Genomic DNA, 19,535 nt, shown 5'->3' with positions numbered 1-19,535 from the left:
ACAAAAGACTCAGCAGTAGGAGTATTTGGATGCCCTTATCAAGTTACAGAAAAAAACTAGTAAGGGAGCCTACAAGCTAGGATAATACAGCGAGAACATGGAGCTCACTCTCCTACCAAGATACTGAAATGGAGAACACCTTCGCAAGTACTAACAATAACAAGCTTACTGAACTTTACTCCAAAGTAGCGGTTCTATCTACTCAATATTAGAGTACAAAAAGTGCTAGCACCCACGGTCCTTTTTGGGCATGGTCTCCCACTGTTCTTCAATAGTGGCCTCAGCTTCAATAGGAGAGCAGGGCCAGCCACTTAACATCTAGAAGCTAATTTTGTGTAATATAGGGTTGTAGATTCAATTATGTAAGTTGCACATCAACAAAGACCAATTAATGAATAATTATAATATTTATATCTTGTTTATTTTGTCTATGAAACGCTTGCTCACAGATTAACTTTTCAAAGTTATTTTCTTAATTAAACATGCGTACTATGATACCCTCGCAAGACAGTACCCATGCAAAGTCTATGAAACTTGGTGAATAGCAAGTGACCGAGAGACTTGTCTGCATGGTCACTTGGGAGCACCCATACTGTACAACGCATCGAACTAGCACAAAGAACTTATGCAGAGAAATTTTAACGGTTAGTATAAGCTACTAAACCTACCTCTAATTCGTGCAGGCATACTTCAGCTTGGCAAAGTAAATCCAGTCCAAATACTGGTAGTGTTCAAAAACAAAGGGCTTATGGCCAAAGATACGAACATGAAGATCCTGGGGCTGATAATAAAGTAATTTTCTAAAAAGGCTCCAGGCCACATAGGACATGAAAGTAATGTTCTAAAAAGGCCTCAGGTCACATAGGACATAATGTTTCAAAAAGGCCATAGGCCACATGGAACACAAAAGTGAGTAATGTTCTAAAGCTATAATGCCACAGGCTTTGCGGAACATGAAAACATTGTTTATATGATACACACATGATGCTTAATACTAACAAAAATTCCATCTACATGTGTACAAGAGCTGAATTTGGAGCCGCCAAGTTAAGATCCACAGTGTCAAACATTACAATTCTGGCTGGCCACTCCCCTCATTGGACTGCTTTGGCTAGCCAGACCCCTATATAGATGTCCAAGGCCAATCAGCCACATGCAAAAAGCACCATGGTTGGCCAGCTTATATAGTGCCAAGAAGACAAACAGAGTTGAAAGCGTAACTCACTAGAGAAAGGTCCTGAAGTCCGACGGAGTATAGCCTGTCAGGCCCACTATTACCCAACTCTTTCAAAGCCCCATCCAAGAAAGGAATAGCTCTCTCTATATGCAGAGTGGCTAAATCAGCAGCCTTTTAATTAGAAGTTTTACTTGCTCCTCTGTTGGGCCTCCGTGTACCTTGGTTGGCATGCTGAATTAGAGGTTGCCTTGCTGGTGCAGGCCTCGGTGGAGAGGAAGGTAGTGATGGTCTACTAGCATCTACACCACGGGAGGTCCTGGACACCTAAGCCCTCACCCGTCCGGTAGGCTCATCTAAAGGCTCACCTGCAAGACTTCTTAACTGGAAAGACATGTCTGCAAAAAGAAAGTCACAAAGTCAGAATGCATTCATAAAATATTCAATACAAGAATATAAGTATGGTGTTATCAACTATCAAATACCATCATCATCAGAAGAGTAGCTATTAGAGCTCACAACTAAAACCTTGCCCTTGCCCCTAGATGTAGGCACGGGGCTTGAAGGTCTATCAAAAATCTAGCCTCTAGGTCCGATTTGAAGGGAGGTGTCACCTACTGGATGCTCACGGGCCAAGTGCCTATGGAGAGCGCTTTCTCTCTCTCTCTCCTCTCCAAATTCTATGCAATATGAGACAAAGGTACTTCTTCATCATCCAAGTCAGGGCCTTGCCCATCTCCAGAGCAGGCCTCATCAGTAGCTAGCAGTCTTACAACTCCAGAAGCAGGAGGATACAAGCCATACATCCAGAAGTTGTCCACACTGGTCTACCGAATAGTGTTTCTTTGCTCGGCCGACAAAGAAAGAATGTGATTCCCTCTATCCCTTATTTGCAGTATGGATGGAACGTCTAAAGAGTGGCATAAACTAAAATTTGTGGTTCTCAATTTCAAGAAGACCTTGTGCAATAAAATATTTTTTGGTGTACCTACCAACCTTCGACATGGCTACGCAGTTGGTGTCGCCTAGCCATTAGTTACCAAGTTGGCTGAAATAAAAAATAGTTGGTTGTGCTCTGCTTCGGCCCAGACTTCAACACAAAATAATACCTGTAAGGACCGTCAGACACCATCTATTTCTCTATTGGTATGATATTGTCCGCTTTGGGCCTAAGCCCTCACGAATTTGTTTTTGGGGACCTTCCCAAAAGACCTCATTCTAATGGAGATAGTGTTCATCCTTATATACCCATCTTCCCCTCAAACTAAGGACCACCTTGCCTCCCCTCAGACGATTATAGATCTAAATCTGAATCCCTCGATTCCAACACGCAAGATCCCCTTGAGTAAGCTACATGAATCCCTTCAGCAGCTAGATTCGAAATCCCTTTGAATGTATGAATCCCTCGATTCAACCACTCAAGATCCCCTTGAGTAAGCTAGATGAATCCCTTCACCAGCAAGATTCAAAATCCCTTCAAACTAGATCTAAACCTCCGACGGCTCTAATAGCAAGCTTCACCTTTTTTTTTGGCAATTTGAGGATACATTCACATGGCTAATTTTGAGATTTGGCTCTGATACCACTTGTAAGGACTGTCGGACACCATCTATTTCTCCATTGGTATGATATTGTCTGCTTTGGGCCTAAGCCCTCACCGATTTGTTTTTGGGCACCTTCCCAAAAGGCCTCATTCCAATAAGGCTAAAAAAACTTATTTCAACAGTTAAAATCATCTCTAAACCCCTACATCAAAAACCACCATTGTGGAGTCAAGTTTGAGTTTTTGAACTCAAACTTGCTCAACACAAGGTATAACCAATTAATAAAGCTCAAACCAACTCCAAATAATCACCAAATCAAGCTTATTCTACAATGTTATTTTTAAGGTCTTTTTATGGCTTCCACCTATTTGTTTGCTTGTGGTCTAGCCACAGCTAAGAAGCTTTTTTCACGATTTCGTGTTGAACACATAAGTCAGTGAAGTGTACACTATCAAATTTTTTTCCATTATCAGAGGAAATCTTGTGTGGAAGTCTGAAACAACGCACAATCTTCTTAAGGACAAAGTTTAAGGCTTTCTTGTAGGTTACTGTGTTCATAGGTTCAGCTTCTACCCATTTTCGTGAAGTAGTCAACAACTATTGCATATTTTACCCTCCTTTCTGCGTGGTTAGTGATCCCACCAGGTCAATTCCCTAAACTACATAAGGCCAAGAACTGCTCATGAGTGTGATATCAGTTTGCGGTGCTCACAGAAATTTGGCGTATGTTTGAGATTGTTCACATTTCCATACATATTCCAAACAATCTTTCTTCATTGGTTGCCAAAAGTAGCCTTGATGAAGAATCTTCTTGGAAAGGCTTAGTTTAGAAGTGTGATCTCCATAAAAACCTCTATAAACCTCATGGATGGCCGCACTTATCTCGGTTCTAGCTATGAACCTCAGATATGGTATAGACAAATCCCTGTCATAAAGCTTCCCACCTAAGATCACATATCAGGGAGATCAAACACGGATGCACTGTTACGACACTTACAACATGATTAAACACTACTAAATACAAATATAACTCTTCTCCTTCCACTGGCTTCGATAGTATTAGAGCTTTGGCCAAATGCTCTTTCAAGTTTTGAAAGGCTTCTTCGCATTCATCAGTCCATTCAAACTTTTTGTTCCCGCGCAACACATTGAAAAATGGGATGCACTTATTTATGGATTTTGACATGAATTGACTAAGGGTTACAACTTTCACATCCTTATGCTTCTTGGGGGAATTCATGTCAATAAATGCTTTGATCTTCTTTGGGTATGCTTCGATTCCTTAAGGACTGACAATAAAACCTAGGAACTTCCTAGATGACACCTCAAACATACACTTCTTCAGGTTGAGTTTCATCCCTTACCTCCAAATGATCGAGAATGCTTCTTCAAGGTTATTGCTTGGTTTTGTGGAAGTTTTGGATTTTACAAGCATGTCATCCACATACACCTCCATGTTCCTCCCAAGTTAGTTCTTAAACATCTTGTTAACTAACCGCTAATAAGTGGCTCCAGGAAATTTTAACCCAAATGGCATCACCTTGTAGCAATACACTCCCTTTTTTATTTGGAAACTTGTGCGTTCCTAGACCACAATGTGCATTTTGATTTGGTTGTAGTTGGAGTAGGCATCCATGAAGCTTAGAAATTCATACTCAGATGTGGCATCCACCTTTTGATCTATTTGTGGGAGTGAAAAATAGTCGTTAGGGCAAGCCTTGTTGAGGTCCGTGAAGTCTATGCACGTTCTCCACGTGACATTTGGCTTGGGGACCAAAATAGGATTTGCCAGCCACACTGGGTACAATGACTCCTAGAGGAAATCATTAGCAGTTAACTTGTTAACTTTCGTCTTGACAACTTGTACCCTTACTGGGTCTAGAGGTCTTCTCTTCTGGCAGATGGGAGTTGCATTCTCGTTGATGTTCAAGACATGGTAGATAGTGTTGGGGTTGATCCCCATCATATTAGAATGGCTTCATGCTAGCACATCCTGGTTCTTCTTGATAGTATTCACAATTTTCTCTTTCACCACTGGATGTAGATTCCATCCCACCTTGATGGTCTTGGTGGGATCGAATTCACAGATTTTGACTTACTTTACATCCTCTAGTGGTTCAATCATTCTCTCTATCCCAATTTTGGGATCCATTTCATCTTCATAATCCTTCTGGACAGCTTCACCCTTCGCTTGAACGTCCATTTTGGGAGCAAAATCCATCTCTTCCCAAATAATGAACACAGTCCAAACAGAGACATTGTAACAACTTCTGGCACTTATTTGGTCACCTCTGACCACTTCGATGCTTCCATTGTCACAAGGAAACTTCATGCACAAGTGCCTAATAGAATCCATAGCCCTAAAATCGACCAACACTAGTCGTCCTAGTATGGCATTGTATGTTGTAAGGCCGTCCACAACTACAAATGTGCAGTGCTTGAAGGCACAAATGTTATTCTCCCCTTTTATCATGACTAGAAGCTAGATTTTTCCTATCGACATAAGAGCATTTCCATTAAATCCTTGGAGCTAGATGATACACGGTGATATATTGGCCTCTATAAGCCCAATCGTTTGAAATGAAAAATTTAACAGAATGTTCACTGAGCTTCTATTGTCTACCAAGACCCTGAAAACGCTCTTATTGGCAATATCGGCTTCCATGACCAAAGGCTCATTATGGGGGAAATGAACATGCCTAGCTTTTTAAATATATTTTATCAAGACCTAGATTTACTAACAAGTATATTTTTAACATCCTAAATATGAATCTCTAAAACGATGAAAATTAAACACATATAAAGTATGAGAAACCTTACATTGGTTGCAGTGGAATTAAATGACTCCTTCCACTTAGATTTCTAACCCTTATTCCTTTCTATTGCAGAGTATAATTAAGATCTGAGCCCGACACTCCTTCAACTGTTTGGATTCTTCACAGTCTTACATACTATGATTAAGGACTAACTTGCTATGGGTGGGCATGCACTCAATCACTAAGGCTTGAATTTGTTTGTGAAGAAGACAATATGATTTCGAAATAAAAGAGAAAAAAGAAGAAGAAGTCTCAAAACACTAGTTTTCTGACAGAATGAAAACTAGGTTTAAAAGCATTAGTTGGATTAAGAGACTATTCTTTTCTTTATATACTAATTCACTTAGGGTTAGGATTGAATTATATGGAATAAAAAAATGATAAAATAATAGCAAAAATAGGAGCATAGTGGCCGGCCACATAGTGGGCCCTACACTAATTATATTTTTGCTATTTTTCTCAACTATTTATCTATTATTTCATAAATACCATATTTTACAATTCTAATCCTATAAATGCCAAAACTATTTAATTAATAATTAAAAGTAATTATCAAATAAAATTGTCATTTATATTATTTATTAATTAGACTCCACAAAGTCTCTTAATTAATAAATAAACCCTAAAATCCTATTTCTTCACAATCAAGTCATATCTTAGTGAAAATTCACAAACTAGACATAGTTTAATTTTAAAATTATAATTGATTAATTAAAATCAATTAACTGAGTCTTACAAGCAGTTTGTCTCAAATAGTATGGGGACCATGAGCCTATATAACCGAGCTTTCAATAAGCAGATCAAGAATTTACCAAGTAAATTCTCTAACTTATTAATTCCTCCTTGGACCACCATAGATTTGGAATTGCACTCTCAATATAGAATGTTCTATATGTTCCATGATACAGATATGCTATAAGATTATCCATTTGTTATAATCCAAATAATCAATGATCCTCTATAGATGATCTACATTGAGTAGGGACAAATTTAATGTTACACCCTTCAATGTATTTTATCCTTAAAATACTTAGCTACCTATAAATGATATTCCATTGAATTAATATAATCATTGAAATGAGTACTCAACCATTTATCTCTTTTAAGTCAAGCTCGAAGGACATCATCGTTTCACTTCCATGTATAAATAGAAGCTATAGATTCGTATCTATGATTAGCGCCCCCACTCAATTGAACTACTATGTCCTTAATCTATATGTCACGAGAAGAACCATTTGGTCGACTTTAACGAACAAATTGAAGAACACAAATAATGCAACTGAACTAGAACCTAACCATCTCAGGATTGAGATCACTTGATCTAAGATCAACTAAGTGATATTGAATTAAAGAGATATTACGGTAAGTTTATTATATCTGATTCAAGTTCAATATTGGTCCCTTCCGATGCATACTCCATACATCCAACCTAAGCTTACTTTAACCAATGCCCTTGAAAGGACATAACACTTATCCAAGGTGCAAGCAAACTACATTGTAGATTATCCTATCAGTTAAACCATGTGTGCTGATAAATCATAGGAATATATTTAATCACACAATATTGATTACTTTCCACTGTGTTGACAATACAATAAACAAGAATATCGATGTGATAAGGATTCGAATGAATTTATAAATTAAATAAACAAATAAATGATCACATGAACCAAATAACACATTAAATAGGTAATGAAAATAAATCTGTTTCTTTATTGATAATTGAATAGAAAAGATTACATTGAAATAGAGTTTTAGTTAGGGCACAAAGCCCAACAAACTCCCACTTGCACTAACATAAAACTATCAGTGCATTTCAATTAATCCTAAATTCAGTCTGTGCTTTTCAAATGCAATTAAAGTCAAAACTTTGGTGAATGGATCAGCTAAGTTGTCTTCAGTAGCCACTTTCTCTACCAGTAATACCCTCTTGCCACATATTCCTTGATGATATGATATTTTCTCTCTATGTGTTTGCTTCTCTTGTGGCTTCAACGCTCTAACTGTTAGCTATAGCTCCAGTGTTATCACAAAGTAAAATTAGTGGTAGTGGTTTTTCCATTCCAAGAACAACACAAAGTCCTGAGAAGAACTTTCTAAGCCAAACAAGTTCCTTAGCAGTCTCAGCGGTAACTATGTATTCGACCTCCATGGTAGAGTCTAATGTTGTGGTTTGCTTAGCACTTCTCCAAACAACTGCTCCACTCCCAAGAGTAAACACCATCCCACATGTAGACTTCCTGTCATCAAGACAAGCCTGGAAATCTGAGTCGGTATAGCCTATGGGATTTAAAGCACCACCCATGTAGACTAACACATAATGCCTTGTACTTTTCAAGTACTTCAGAATATCCTTAACTGCCAATGCTCCTCTCCTGGATTTTTCTAATACCTACTCACAATTCCTACTGCATAGCAAATGTCGGGTCTAGTGCATAACATTGCATACATTAGATTTCCAACTGCTGAAGCATAAGGAACCCTTCTCATGTCCTCTATCTCATGAGGATCAGTGGGACACTGTTCCTTAGATAAACGGATACCAAGTCTAGAAGGCATCACTACCCCTTTGGTATTTGTCATTGAGAATCTCTCTAGCACCTTATCAATGTAAGTTGTTTGAGAGAAAGCGAGAGATTTATTCTTACAAATTCTGATGATTTGAACACCAAGAACATAAGCAGCTTCACCCAAGTCTTTCATTTCAAATTGAGTGTCAAGCCACTCATTGATGTTAGTAATTTTCTTGATATTGTTGCCAATAATCAAAATGTCATCAACATAAAGGACCAAGAATACTACCACTTGATTATCCTTGAGTTGGTAAACACAATTTTCATGATCGTTTTGGTGAAAGTCATAGGTCTTGATTATTTCATCAAACCTTTTGTTCCAAGAGCGAGAACCTTGCTTAAGTCCATAAATGGACCTATTGAGTTAGCAAACTTTCTTTTCATGTCCTGGAAGCTTATAACCTTCTGGTTGCTCCATATAGATGGTTTCTTCAAGAATTTTGTTAAGGAAAGTTGTCTTGACATCCATTTGTCAGATTTTATAATCAAAAGCAGCAGCTATGGAGAGAAAAATTCTTATGGATTTGAGCATGGAAACCAGACTAAAAGTATCCTCATAGTCCACACCTTCTCTTTCGCTATAACCTTTTGCGACCATTCTAACTTTAAAAGTTTTGACTTCGCCATCAGCACCTCTTTTCTTCTTGTAGACCCACTTAGTTCCAATTGGATGATAATTATCAGGTGTGTCTACATATTCCCAACTTTATTCTTTTTCATGCAATCCATGCCGGCTGACCGTTGTTTTCGTTACGAACTTGTCATTGCCTATTTATAGGTTAATGGGTCATCATTAATACCGTCACTAAGGACCATATTGATTTCACCAATTAATCCATAACGAGCTTGTTTTGTGGAAACCCTCCCACTATGACGAGGAGCCATGACCTTCTGAACAGGAACATTTATGGTAGATTCATCAGTTGTCACAACTTGTGTTAGTTAAACCAAGGGAGTGGGATTATCCTCTACTTGAGTTGAAGACAGTGGAACATTAGATGGAGTTATTTGTTGGAAATTATTTTACCAGGATCTTAGATCTACTCACAAGTATGTTTATTAACACCCTAAATATGAACTTTCTAAAACGATAAATTAAACACATATAAAGTTTAGGAAACCTTACATTGGGTGCAGCGGAATAATATGACTCCTTCCGTTTAGATATCTAGCCCTTGATTCCTTTCTGTAGCAGAGCATTATCAATATCTGAACCTGGATCTCTTTCTCTGAATCTTTGATGCTGAAACTCCTTTGCTGATGATCTTTCTTTACGATCTTCCTCACTATGATTGAGGTATCACTTGCTGAGTGTGGGCACTACTCATACACTAAGGATTTCGAAATTCAAGAGGGAAGAGAAAGAAGAAGTGGCAGCTAAAGATAGGAGAGAGAAAGGCTCAGGTTTTTCTCTGAAGGAAAAATAGAAAATTTAAGTGTAAATTTCCTGAAGCCTTCACTATCTATTTATAGCATTCCACTAGGGTTAGGTTTGAATTATTTGGCATTAAAATAATGAAAATATCAGTTTAAATTTCCTACAAAAGTGGCTGGCCCTATACTAGTGGATTTGGGCCTCACTTTTTGCAATTTTGCAGTTTTACCTTTTCTGCATCTGATTTTCTCAAAAACGCCAATTTTCTAATTCAATCATTTAAATGTCAATTCTAACTATTTAATAACTATAAATAATTATTAAATAATATTGTCATTTATCATATTTATTAATTGAACCATACAAAGTATCATAATTAACAAATATGCCCCTATAAACTCTTTCTTTACAATTTCGCCCTTACTTAGTGAAAAATTCATAAATAGACATAGTCTAATTTGAGAATTATAATTGATTAATCAAAACCAATTACATGAGTCTTACAAGTAATATTATCTCAACTAGTGGGGGAACCATGGGTCTATATAACCGAGCTTCTAATAAGTAGATCAAGAATTTAGGACTAAAATTCACTGACTTATTAATTCTTCGTTGAATCCACGCATAGAACTTAGAATTGCACTCTCAGTATATAGAATGCTCTATATGTTCCACCATATAGACACATCATTAGTTATCCATTGTTATAAGCCTAATGTGATCAATGATCCTCTATATGAATGATCTACACAGTAAAGGGATTAAATTACCGTAACACCCTACTATGTATTTTATCCTTAAAACACTTGACCCCGTATAAATGATATTTCAGCTTATGTGAAATGAGATCTCCACCATTTATTTTCGTTTGGTCAAGCTCGAAGGAGATCATCCTTTGCTTACTATTCGCCAGATAGAAGCTATAGATTCCATGTTTATGCTAGCGCTCCCACTCAATTGCACTACCGTGTTCCCAAAATGTACGTATCACCCTGACCTAAAAGTAGGCTTAACTAACAAATCAAAGAACACGAATAGCCTTTCAAGATTGAGCCTAATCATAACTGGATTAAGAACATTTGATCTAGGATCAACTTGGCGATATTGACTTGAATAGATATTACGGTAAGTTTAATAAATCTAAGTCAAAGTTCAATATCGGTCCCTTCCGATGCATACTCCATGCATCCAACCTGAGCTTTACTTTAACCAATGTTCTGGAAAGAACATAGTATTTCTCCAAATACAAGTAAACTCTTGTTGTAGATTATCATATCAGTAAAACCCTGTGTCTGATAAATCTAGGAAACTTTATTCACATAGTCATGTTTACTTTCCAATGTGTTGACGGCACAATAAACAGGATCAAGTATGTGAAAAGGGTTTCAAATGAATTTATACATTATGTACATATAATCATGAAATAAATCATGTGAACCATGCAACATTAAATGTTATTTCTGATCTATATTAATAAGTAAATATGATTATATTGAAATGAGTTTTATTTAGGGCATAAAACCCAACATTATTTCCAAAAGCATTTCCTCTAACACTACTTTACTTTGTGACTTGAAGTTCTTTATATACTCATCTTAAAGAAAAGTGGTGTTTGTAGAAACGAACACTTTATCATCCTTGCGAATATAAAGTAGTCCACCCCTAGTCTCCTTAGACTTTCCAACAAACATGCAAACTTTAGTTTGCGCTTCTAGTTTGCCTTCTTTCTTTCTTAAGACATGAGCAAGGCACCCTCAAATTCTGTATTAGCGTAAACTAGCTATACAACCATTCCATAGTTCTACGGGTGTCTTAGGGATTGGTTTAGATGGAACAACATTTAAAATGTCATTAGCCATTTGAATAGCATATCCCCAGAAGGACGTTGACAGGGTTGAATAGCTCAGCATAAACCTAACCATTTTCAAAAGTGTGCGATTTCTTCTTTCTACAACTCCATTTTGATGTGGAGTGTCAGGGGCAGTATATTGCAATTCAATTCCAAGTTCAATTAAATGATCTTTGAACTGCATATCCATATATTCTCCACCCCATCAGTTTGCAATAGGGGTGAGCAAAAAATCCAAGAAACTGACCAAACCGAGTACACCGACCGTTTGAACACCGAAAAAACCGAGATTGAAAAAACTAAAAAACCGAAAAAACTGCCTTCGGTTAAAACCGCCTTAACATGGTCAGTTTTAGTGTCAATGGAAAACCGACCGATTAAACTGAGAACCGACCGAACATATATATTATTTTTGTACATATTTAATATATAATTTTATTAAACTAGTTTTACTTATATCTTTTTAATTTAAAGTCTCAATTATTTATTGCTTTATTTTATTATAATTTGATGCATTTACGTATTATATACACACATTCATAAAATAATACGAGATTTTTAATATAACTCATTACCATATTAGTAGCACAAATAATTTGAATAAATTTAAAAAAGTTTATTTTACATTATTTATTTAACTAAGAAAATTTTATTCTTAAGTTATATGATATTTGATACAATACTCTATTTTTTTTAGTTTTCAATAATTATAAAAAAATTTAAAAACTTATTTTTTTTTAAAAAAATGAAAACCGTGGATTAAAACGGTCGGTTTTTTTACATTTGTATAATGGTCAGTCGATTTTGGATTATAACCATGAAAACCAAAAATCGAATTTTGGATTTTTTTTGTGTAAAAAACTGACCAAGTCGACCGTTGCTCACCCCTAGTTCACAAGATCTTTAATGTTCAACCTAATTGGTTTTGACCCAAAGCATGAAATTCCTGAAACTTCTCAAATGTTTCAGATTTCTTTTGCATTAGGTAAAGAAAACTATATCTAGAGAAATCATCAATGAAATTTATATAGTACTCATAACCTCCTCTGGCTTTTACATTTAGAGGTCCACAGACATCTGAATGTACTAACCCTAGAGGTTCTTTGGCACGCTCTCCCTTTGCAGGAAAAGAACGCTTAGTCATTTTTCCTTCTAGGCAAGATTCACAAACTAGTAATTCACCCAAGATAAAATTTTTCAATGGACCATCTTTGGCTAACCTGCGAAGTCTATCATAGCCTATATGATCTAGTCGTAAATGCCATAGATATGTTTCATCATTATTATCAATCTCTCTCTTTTTATGGTTTCTAAGTTTAGCTATGTTGAAAAGTTTGTTATTAAGCACAATTGGTATATCTAGGCTTAAAATATAAAGCCCTTATTCCATGTGAGCAACACATAATTGAAATCCATTACAAGAAATAGTGCAAATAGAACTCGAAAAATTCAATTGATAAAATTGTGTTCGTAAACATGAAACACTAATCAAGTTTCTACTAAAATTTAGAATAAACAAAACATTGTCTAAAACTAAAAATTTCTTGTAAAACTTAAGGCGAGCTTTTCCCTTAGCTTGGACCGATACTAGTTCGGCATTCCCAACTTTGAGCTTCAACTCCCCTAGATTTAGATAATCCCAAGTTTCAAGCAACTGCAATGAAGAATAAACATGGTTAGTAGATCCAGAATCAACAATCCAAATAGATTTGTCATTCTCTAAAACACATGATTTAAAAACAAAAGTGTTACCTTTGTTCCAATAGTTCACAAGTCTGGGACATCTTTCTTCCGAATGTCCTTTCTCTCCACAATATGAACATAGAAGAATATGGCTGCTCATTTATTCTCTAATTGTTTCATTTCCTAGTTCAATTTCGATTCTAGCTCTCAAAATTGAACTGAAGTATTATCATTGTCAGAAGCACCATTCTCAATTACTACAACTTTCCTTTTGTGCATGTCTACAAAACTAGAGGGAGGCCTCCTTGCAAGCAAAGTCTGTTCATAAGCACGCAATTTTGCATCCAGCTTGTCTACGTCGGATGAGTTAAAATTGTTGATCATGTATGATACAACAAATCCATTATACTCAGGTGGAAGGCTGTTAAGAATGAATTGAACCCATTGCTCTTTTGATAAATCAATTCCCAACATATTTACTTTTTAGAACTTCAGATTCATCGTGATTAAGTGTGAATTAATGCTCTTACCAGGAGACATTTTCACACTATAGAGTTTATTTGAAAAGGCATGTAAAAGATGAGGGTTGGGGTGTGGGTTGTTCAATTTGACACTACAAATATCAACAAACAGAAATAAATCATTTGTTTCAATTAAATTCATACATAAGTTCAGAAAATAACAAGTAAGTAAACATGTTTGCAAAAATACCAAAAAATAAAGCATATTCAATTACTTTCTAAGGTTTTTAACAAACTAATACAGTGCTTTGTTTTAGTCGAAAGTCAAAGATATCATCCATTGGATAGAGTAGTCAACTCATCTAAAATGAAAACCATTCTAGCAACCTTTTATTCGATCAAAAAGAGAATCCAACATTGCTTCATTTTAGTCGAGAGTCAAGGTCATTCCTATTTCATGAGCTTCTACCGTTGTTTCATACCTTGTAAGTCTTATTCTTAACAACCACTATTCAGATGGTCGTTACTAAAAATAAAACACTTACAATAATACTTATCTTTCGAGATTCTACAACGTTAAATTGCTAATGAACATTTATCTATTAGGGATGAATCTCACTAAAACAAGAACTATGTAGAACCAATAATGGAGATCGAATCTCTTTGATTATAGCTCATTATTTAAAATGTATTTTTAATTAATCACTTATTTTAATCTATGTATTTTAATAATAAAAATTACTTAATTTAAGTTGGTCCAAAATTCATTAAAATTAATTTTCAACTTTAATATAATTTTCAGAATAAAATTTTGAATATATATAATATATAATTTTGAAATATATATAAAATATATTAAAATAAATTCTTGAAAAATATCTAATTTAAGTTGTTCTAAAATAACAAAATTTTCAACTTAAATAATTTTTCAAAATTTAATTAAATAACAAATTAAGTATCTTGAACTAATCACCTTAATTTGAAAAATATCCCTATTTAAGTTGATCTAAAATTTAACTTAAAAAATATTTATAAAGAATATTTGAATAACTATTTTTTTTTAGAAAATTCTACTTAATTGTTAATTTCAAAATATTCTAATTTAAGTTGATCCAAAAGTAGTTTGAATAACTGATTTTTAATTCAAATAATTAAATATCTAAAAAATCTAATTAGTTATAACTTCTTTATATAATTAAATACAGAAAAAATACATATATAGTTTATCTTGAATATATTTCATTAAACTAAGTGTGTTTTTCTTAAATTAATTTCAAAATAATCTGATGAAAAATTAATTTCATGCATTTTGAAATAAAAATATGTTACTAATCAATTTTATTAGGTTATACTAGTGTAATTAACCTACTACACTTATTCAAATAAGGCAAATGAGCCTTCACAATTGGGGTTATTCATGTGAGGGAGGGTTAGGTTCAGTATTCGTACCCACTACTAATGGTCCCCTAACTCTCACACAAGGCCCAAAGGAGAGAAATTCAACCTTAATTAAATAACTGTTATTCATTGAAGAAGCCCAATACTAATTGGACCTAAATAAAATCTATCAAAAGTGAAAATTTTATTTTAGCAACCTAGTCCATTTTTTTTTTGATAAATCAATGAGTTGTATTGCACAATCATATTTACAGCCTAATAGCACCCATACAAGGGTCTAAAAATCTATACAATGTGTTTCTTTCCCTTCCTCAATTCAATTCCTTCATTTTACAATTCATCTATAAATCATGAAACCAATCTCTATCTACACTTTTAATTTTCTTTGGAAAAAACATGTTATTCTGGTTCTTCAAATTCCACTTGATGTCTTCAACTATTTGACATTTATTCACCTATTTTCCTTGCCAAATGACCTCATTTCTTGCTTGCCAAACCTGATATACCACTGCTGCAACAGTAGCATCAAAAACCAACTTTTTAAATTTTGAAATTCTTGCCCTGCCTATCCACCGAACCAGTTTGGGAAGTGACTTGGTTTTTGCCTTCCAATCGAGCCATTTATTGATTTCATCCAAGCAGTAAACAGATACACACCAATCAAAAAACAAATGTTGTTCATTTTCAATGTTTGAATCACAAAAGCTGCAATGACCTTGCACCAGGATGCCAAACCTCTTCAGCCTATTGAGCATTGCTAGCCATAATATCACACTATGTTTTGGTGTGTTCAACCGAGCCCATACCTCATTACACCAATTCAGTTTTGTTTGGGCTGGTCCATTATAATTATCAAAAATTAAATGGGCTCCCTATATGCATCTAGGCCCAAAGCAAACATATGATCTCTTATATTTTCAATTTTTTTCGCGGTTGTTCCTCTATTATTCTTCGGTTGTTCTTCTTCTCTTTTATTGTTGATGCCTTCTAATGCATGTTCTCTTGGTGTGCCCCAGATCTCCACATTTGTTGCACTTGATATGTTGCTTCTTCTCCCAGCCAGCTTCCCATGTCCTCTTTTTAGGTCTTCCTGATTTTAGTCTTTCAACCGAAGGCAAGACTATTATGTCTTTCACGTTTTGTGGTACTTCCCACTCGCTTTGGCGTTCAATTGGGTACATTGTTCCTGCATAAGTTTCTAGCCATTTTTTCTTTGTGTAGTATTCTGAGCAGTAGTTGTATAGGTCCATGTTCATCTCCTTTAGCACGGCCACAACTTGTCCACATGACATTTCATCTATTTAAAACTTGTTGCACGTGCATGTTCTCTCCTTGAGGTCTACTGTTCATGATTCTTTTATTCTTGTTAACTCAAACAAGTAATCAGTGGTTGATTTTACCTGTCTTGTTTGAAAACATCATTCATTATACATTCAGAACAACAGTAAAACAATCCTAAACCAATTTTAGGAAAAAATATGAATTCTCTAGAATGATTTTATTTTTTAAAATAAAAAATGCATATTACATATTTGACCTCCAGGTTCAACGAGTATGTGTAGCTATCCAGTAACATCTGTTCTGCAGGTGGTGCCAATGTAGTGAATGTGTTTTGTGCCTTTGTCCTATTAGTATGTGTCCATTGTTGCACTAATGCTCTCAAGCATTCCAGCAGTGTTGTAATTGAAAGTTCCCTTGCTGCTAAATTTGCCGAGTTTAGTGATTCCACTATGTTAGAGGTCATGGTGCTATATCTTTTATTTTTGTTATGAATCCTTGACCATTTCTCGTAACTGACTTTTTTCAAGTACGATCTTATGCGTTTGTCCAACCCGTCTATTTCTGCCATGTGGTACTCAAATTGTTTTTCTGTGTATGCTTTCACTGCCCCAAAGAATGGCAGGTTGTACTTGGCATCATGTGTTTTGAAGGTTGTTCAGCAGGTGGTATCCATAGTATGTGTGTGTAATTTCTGCGTATATTTCTCTTGCTGCTTTGATCATGCTCTCATTTCTGTCTGAAATTATACACTGATGTTCTCTGACCCCATATGCTTCTTTTAATTTTTTGAATAACCATTTTCAAGATTTGTCATTTTCTGAATTGACAACACAAAATGCAAGCGGAAATATGTGTCATGCTGCATCTTGTGTGCATGATGACAGTAGTGTTCCTCCGCAAGCCGCTTTCAAGAATGTACTATCGACCGCTATTATCGGCCTTTATGTTTTCTACCCTTTTATCGAAGCATCCAAAGCCATAACAACAAATAACAAGCTATTGTCTTCTGCTGTTATCAAATCCACAATTGATCCTGGGTTGTTTTTTTCCACCGTGTGCAAAAAACTTGGTATTAAGCTGTATGATTTCTTAGCCTTTCCTCTTAAGTCATTTACGGCATGCTCTTTACTCCTCCAAGCTTTCATGTAGTTCATCTTGATACCATACCTGTATTTAAATTCTCCTTTTATATCTTGTGGTGTTGCTTTTGTCTTGATGTTCAAAAAATTTAGTTTGATGCATTCTATTATGAATTTTGTAGTTGCTTGCCTCTGGTCTTCATGTCTAATATTTATTGGGCAGGTGTGGATGTTTGAGAACCTCCTGATTATGAATGTATTCGTTGGTCCATTTTTCGATGCTCTTAGTGACCAATTACAGTTTTGATAAACACACTTCAAGTTATATTCTTGAGAGCACGACTTCCATACCTTGAATTGGAAATTGTTTTTGATTGCATAGTATCCGAGGACCCTCTAGAGTGTTTCTTTATCTTTGTATGCATGTTCTTTTCATCTTTTGGGTAGAACTTATTTGTTATGAGCTTTGCATTGTTGATGTTAATCTTTGGACATGTTTTTTTACAGTTATTTCTAATTTTTCTACCATTTCTTTAGCAACAAGATTTGCGTAGTCAATTATGTCAAATTGGTTGTTGTTTGCTTCATCTGTTTCTGTTTCTTCTTCTTCCTCTACTTATTGTTCCAGTGTGTTTGATTATGTTGTTCGTGCATTGTTCTGAAGCATTTTGACATTTTCTCGTTCTTGTGTTCTTTTTGATGTGATCATAAGTATTGCAGCGGTTGTTGTGCTGTTGTTCTGCGGGTTGACACATAATGGATATGTAGTGAAATCAGTTTCTTTGATCTTCAATTGCAAGTAAAAAAATAGGCTCGGATCATTGAATATTTTTATCGGGGGTATTCTTTCTTTTACTTGGTACTGGATTTGCATGGTTGTTGTTGTTGGGTTGCATTGCAATGAAGAGAGTAGAATCTGTACGAGCTGTTCATATTTGCAATCCTTTGGTATGAATTCTCCACTAGCCTCATAATTGACATAATTTTTTCCTTCTTCCCATTGCCCATTGCTCTTCAACAGAACGGGTATAGATTCCATAACCTGAATTTTTTTGACAGTATTTCAACAATTCAACATTTTCACAAACAGACGACAATCGTAAAACAACACTAAAACAACTATTGACAATGTATTTGTTATTTCAGTGTTCCAGCTATCATTTGAGTGTCCACATTATATGTATTTCCATATTTTCTATTAAATTTCCTGTAATTAAATAAGAACGACTCTAGAACAACTATAGATTGTTTAAAATTTTAATTTAATTCGTAATTGTCATTTTTTTTCGAAATTTATGTATATTAAAATGCATTTACTTCAATCACGCATTTATACAAAAATAATTTCACAAGCTATAGTCGATTTTATTTTTGCTAGATTCTGATCTATGTTTCTGCATTTTTATTTTAATTTTGTATTTAAAATAATTTAGTTGGGTTTAAATTTCTAATTTTTTGATTCGTTGTTTTATATTCTTGATGCAACTGTTTGTTATTGTTTTGTTGTCGATTTCATTTTTTCCTTTGTATCGCTCGAATTAATAGTTTTTTTCTGGGTTGATCATTTGGTTCTATTCTTCGTTTTAAAATTGGAGGTGTATATACATTATTCCGTCCATACAATATAAAAATAATAAAAATAAGCTAGAGCAGTATTTTTATAAATTCTGCCGTGTAACAATATAATTGTAATACAGCATATATATATGGGTTATTTGCGGCAAAACCTCCTAAAGTGGGCAGGTTTTTGCAACTAACCTCCTAATCTAAAATTTTGGTGGTAAAACTACCTAAACCACCAGTCCGTTAGCAGGTAGCCCTTTCCATCCATTTTTGGGTGTTAACTGCCATGGTGGAATGTCCACGTGTACACAGTGTACACGTGGCACAATTTTATTAGTCCACGTAATAAATATTTAAAATTAAAATAAAAAATTATTTATTTTAAAAATAAAAATTAAAAAATTAAAAAAAATTAATTTTTCTTTAAAAATTAAAAAATTAAAAATTAAAAAAACAATTTTACAAAAATAAAAATTAAATAAAAAAACCCTAATTTTTTCTCCTTTTCTTTTCTTTTCTTTCTTCTTCTTCTTCTTCTTCTTCTTCTCCTTCTTCAAATCTGACGAAGAAGTCTCCCTCGCCACAGACCCATCCAAAACCTCCGACCCCTTTTTCGCCGTTTCTGAAACCTCTTGCACCGAAAACCTCCGACCCATCCAATGCGAATCATCAAGCTTCACGCCTGCTTCATCCTTAGCCAATGGCCATTGGATCTCATCCCCGATTCGTGCGAGAACAG

General features: G+C 34.9%; 2 protein-coding genes across 2 annotated transcripts; both read right to left on the bottom strand.

The window, feature by feature from the left end:
- Window positions 1–15,844: 15,844 nt before the first annotated feature.
- On the bottom strand, window positions 15,845–16,165 carry LOC133031261 (uncharacterized). The gene has a single exon (XM_061104724.1). It carries the CDS (start codon window positions 16,163–16,165, stop codon window positions 15,845–15,847), a length of 321 nt encoding a protein of 106 aa, XP_060960707.1.
- A 54-nt stretch (window positions 16,166–16,219) lies between these two features.
- LOC115723905 (uncharacterized) lies at window positions 16,220–16,722 on the bottom strand. The gene is made up of 2 exons (XM_061104723.1): window positions 16,402–16,722; window positions 16,220–16,273 (listed from the first exon to the last, which is right to left on the bottom strand). The coding sequence occupies exons 1-2, from the start codon at window positions 16,720–16,722 to the stop codon at window positions 16,220–16,222; spliced, it is 375 nt and encodes a 124-aa protein (XP_060960706.1).
- Window positions 16,723–19,535: the final 2,813 nt, after the last annotated feature.

The sequence above is a fragment of the Cannabis sativa genome, chromosome 9, assembly GCF_029168945.1.
Source record: "Cannabis sativa cultivar Pink pepper isolate KNU-18-1 chromosome 9, ASM2916894v1, whole genome shotgun sequence".
Classification (NCBI taxonomy): domain Eukaryota; kingdom Viridiplantae; phylum Streptophyta; class Magnoliopsida; order Rosales; family Cannabaceae; genus Cannabis; species Cannabis sativa.
The sequence above is the reverse complement of the archived record's forward strand: the minus strand, read 5'-3'. Positions and strand labels throughout refer to the sequence as shown.

Bases quoted from the DNA above. Each gene is read 5' to 3' on its own strand.
- LOC115723905 (XM_061104723.1), bottom strand. From the start codon at position 16,722: ATGGCAGAAATAGACGGGTTGGACAAACGCATAAGATCGTACTTGAAA. The intron at 16,274-16,401 runs GTAATATGCATT...CAAACAAGACAG, and splicing joins TGAACCTGGAGGTCAAATAT to GTAAAATCAACCACTGATTA.
- LOC133031261 (XM_061104724.1), bottom strand. From the start codon at position 16,165: ATGTCATGTGGACAAGTTGTGGCCGTGCTAAAGGAGATGAACATGGAC.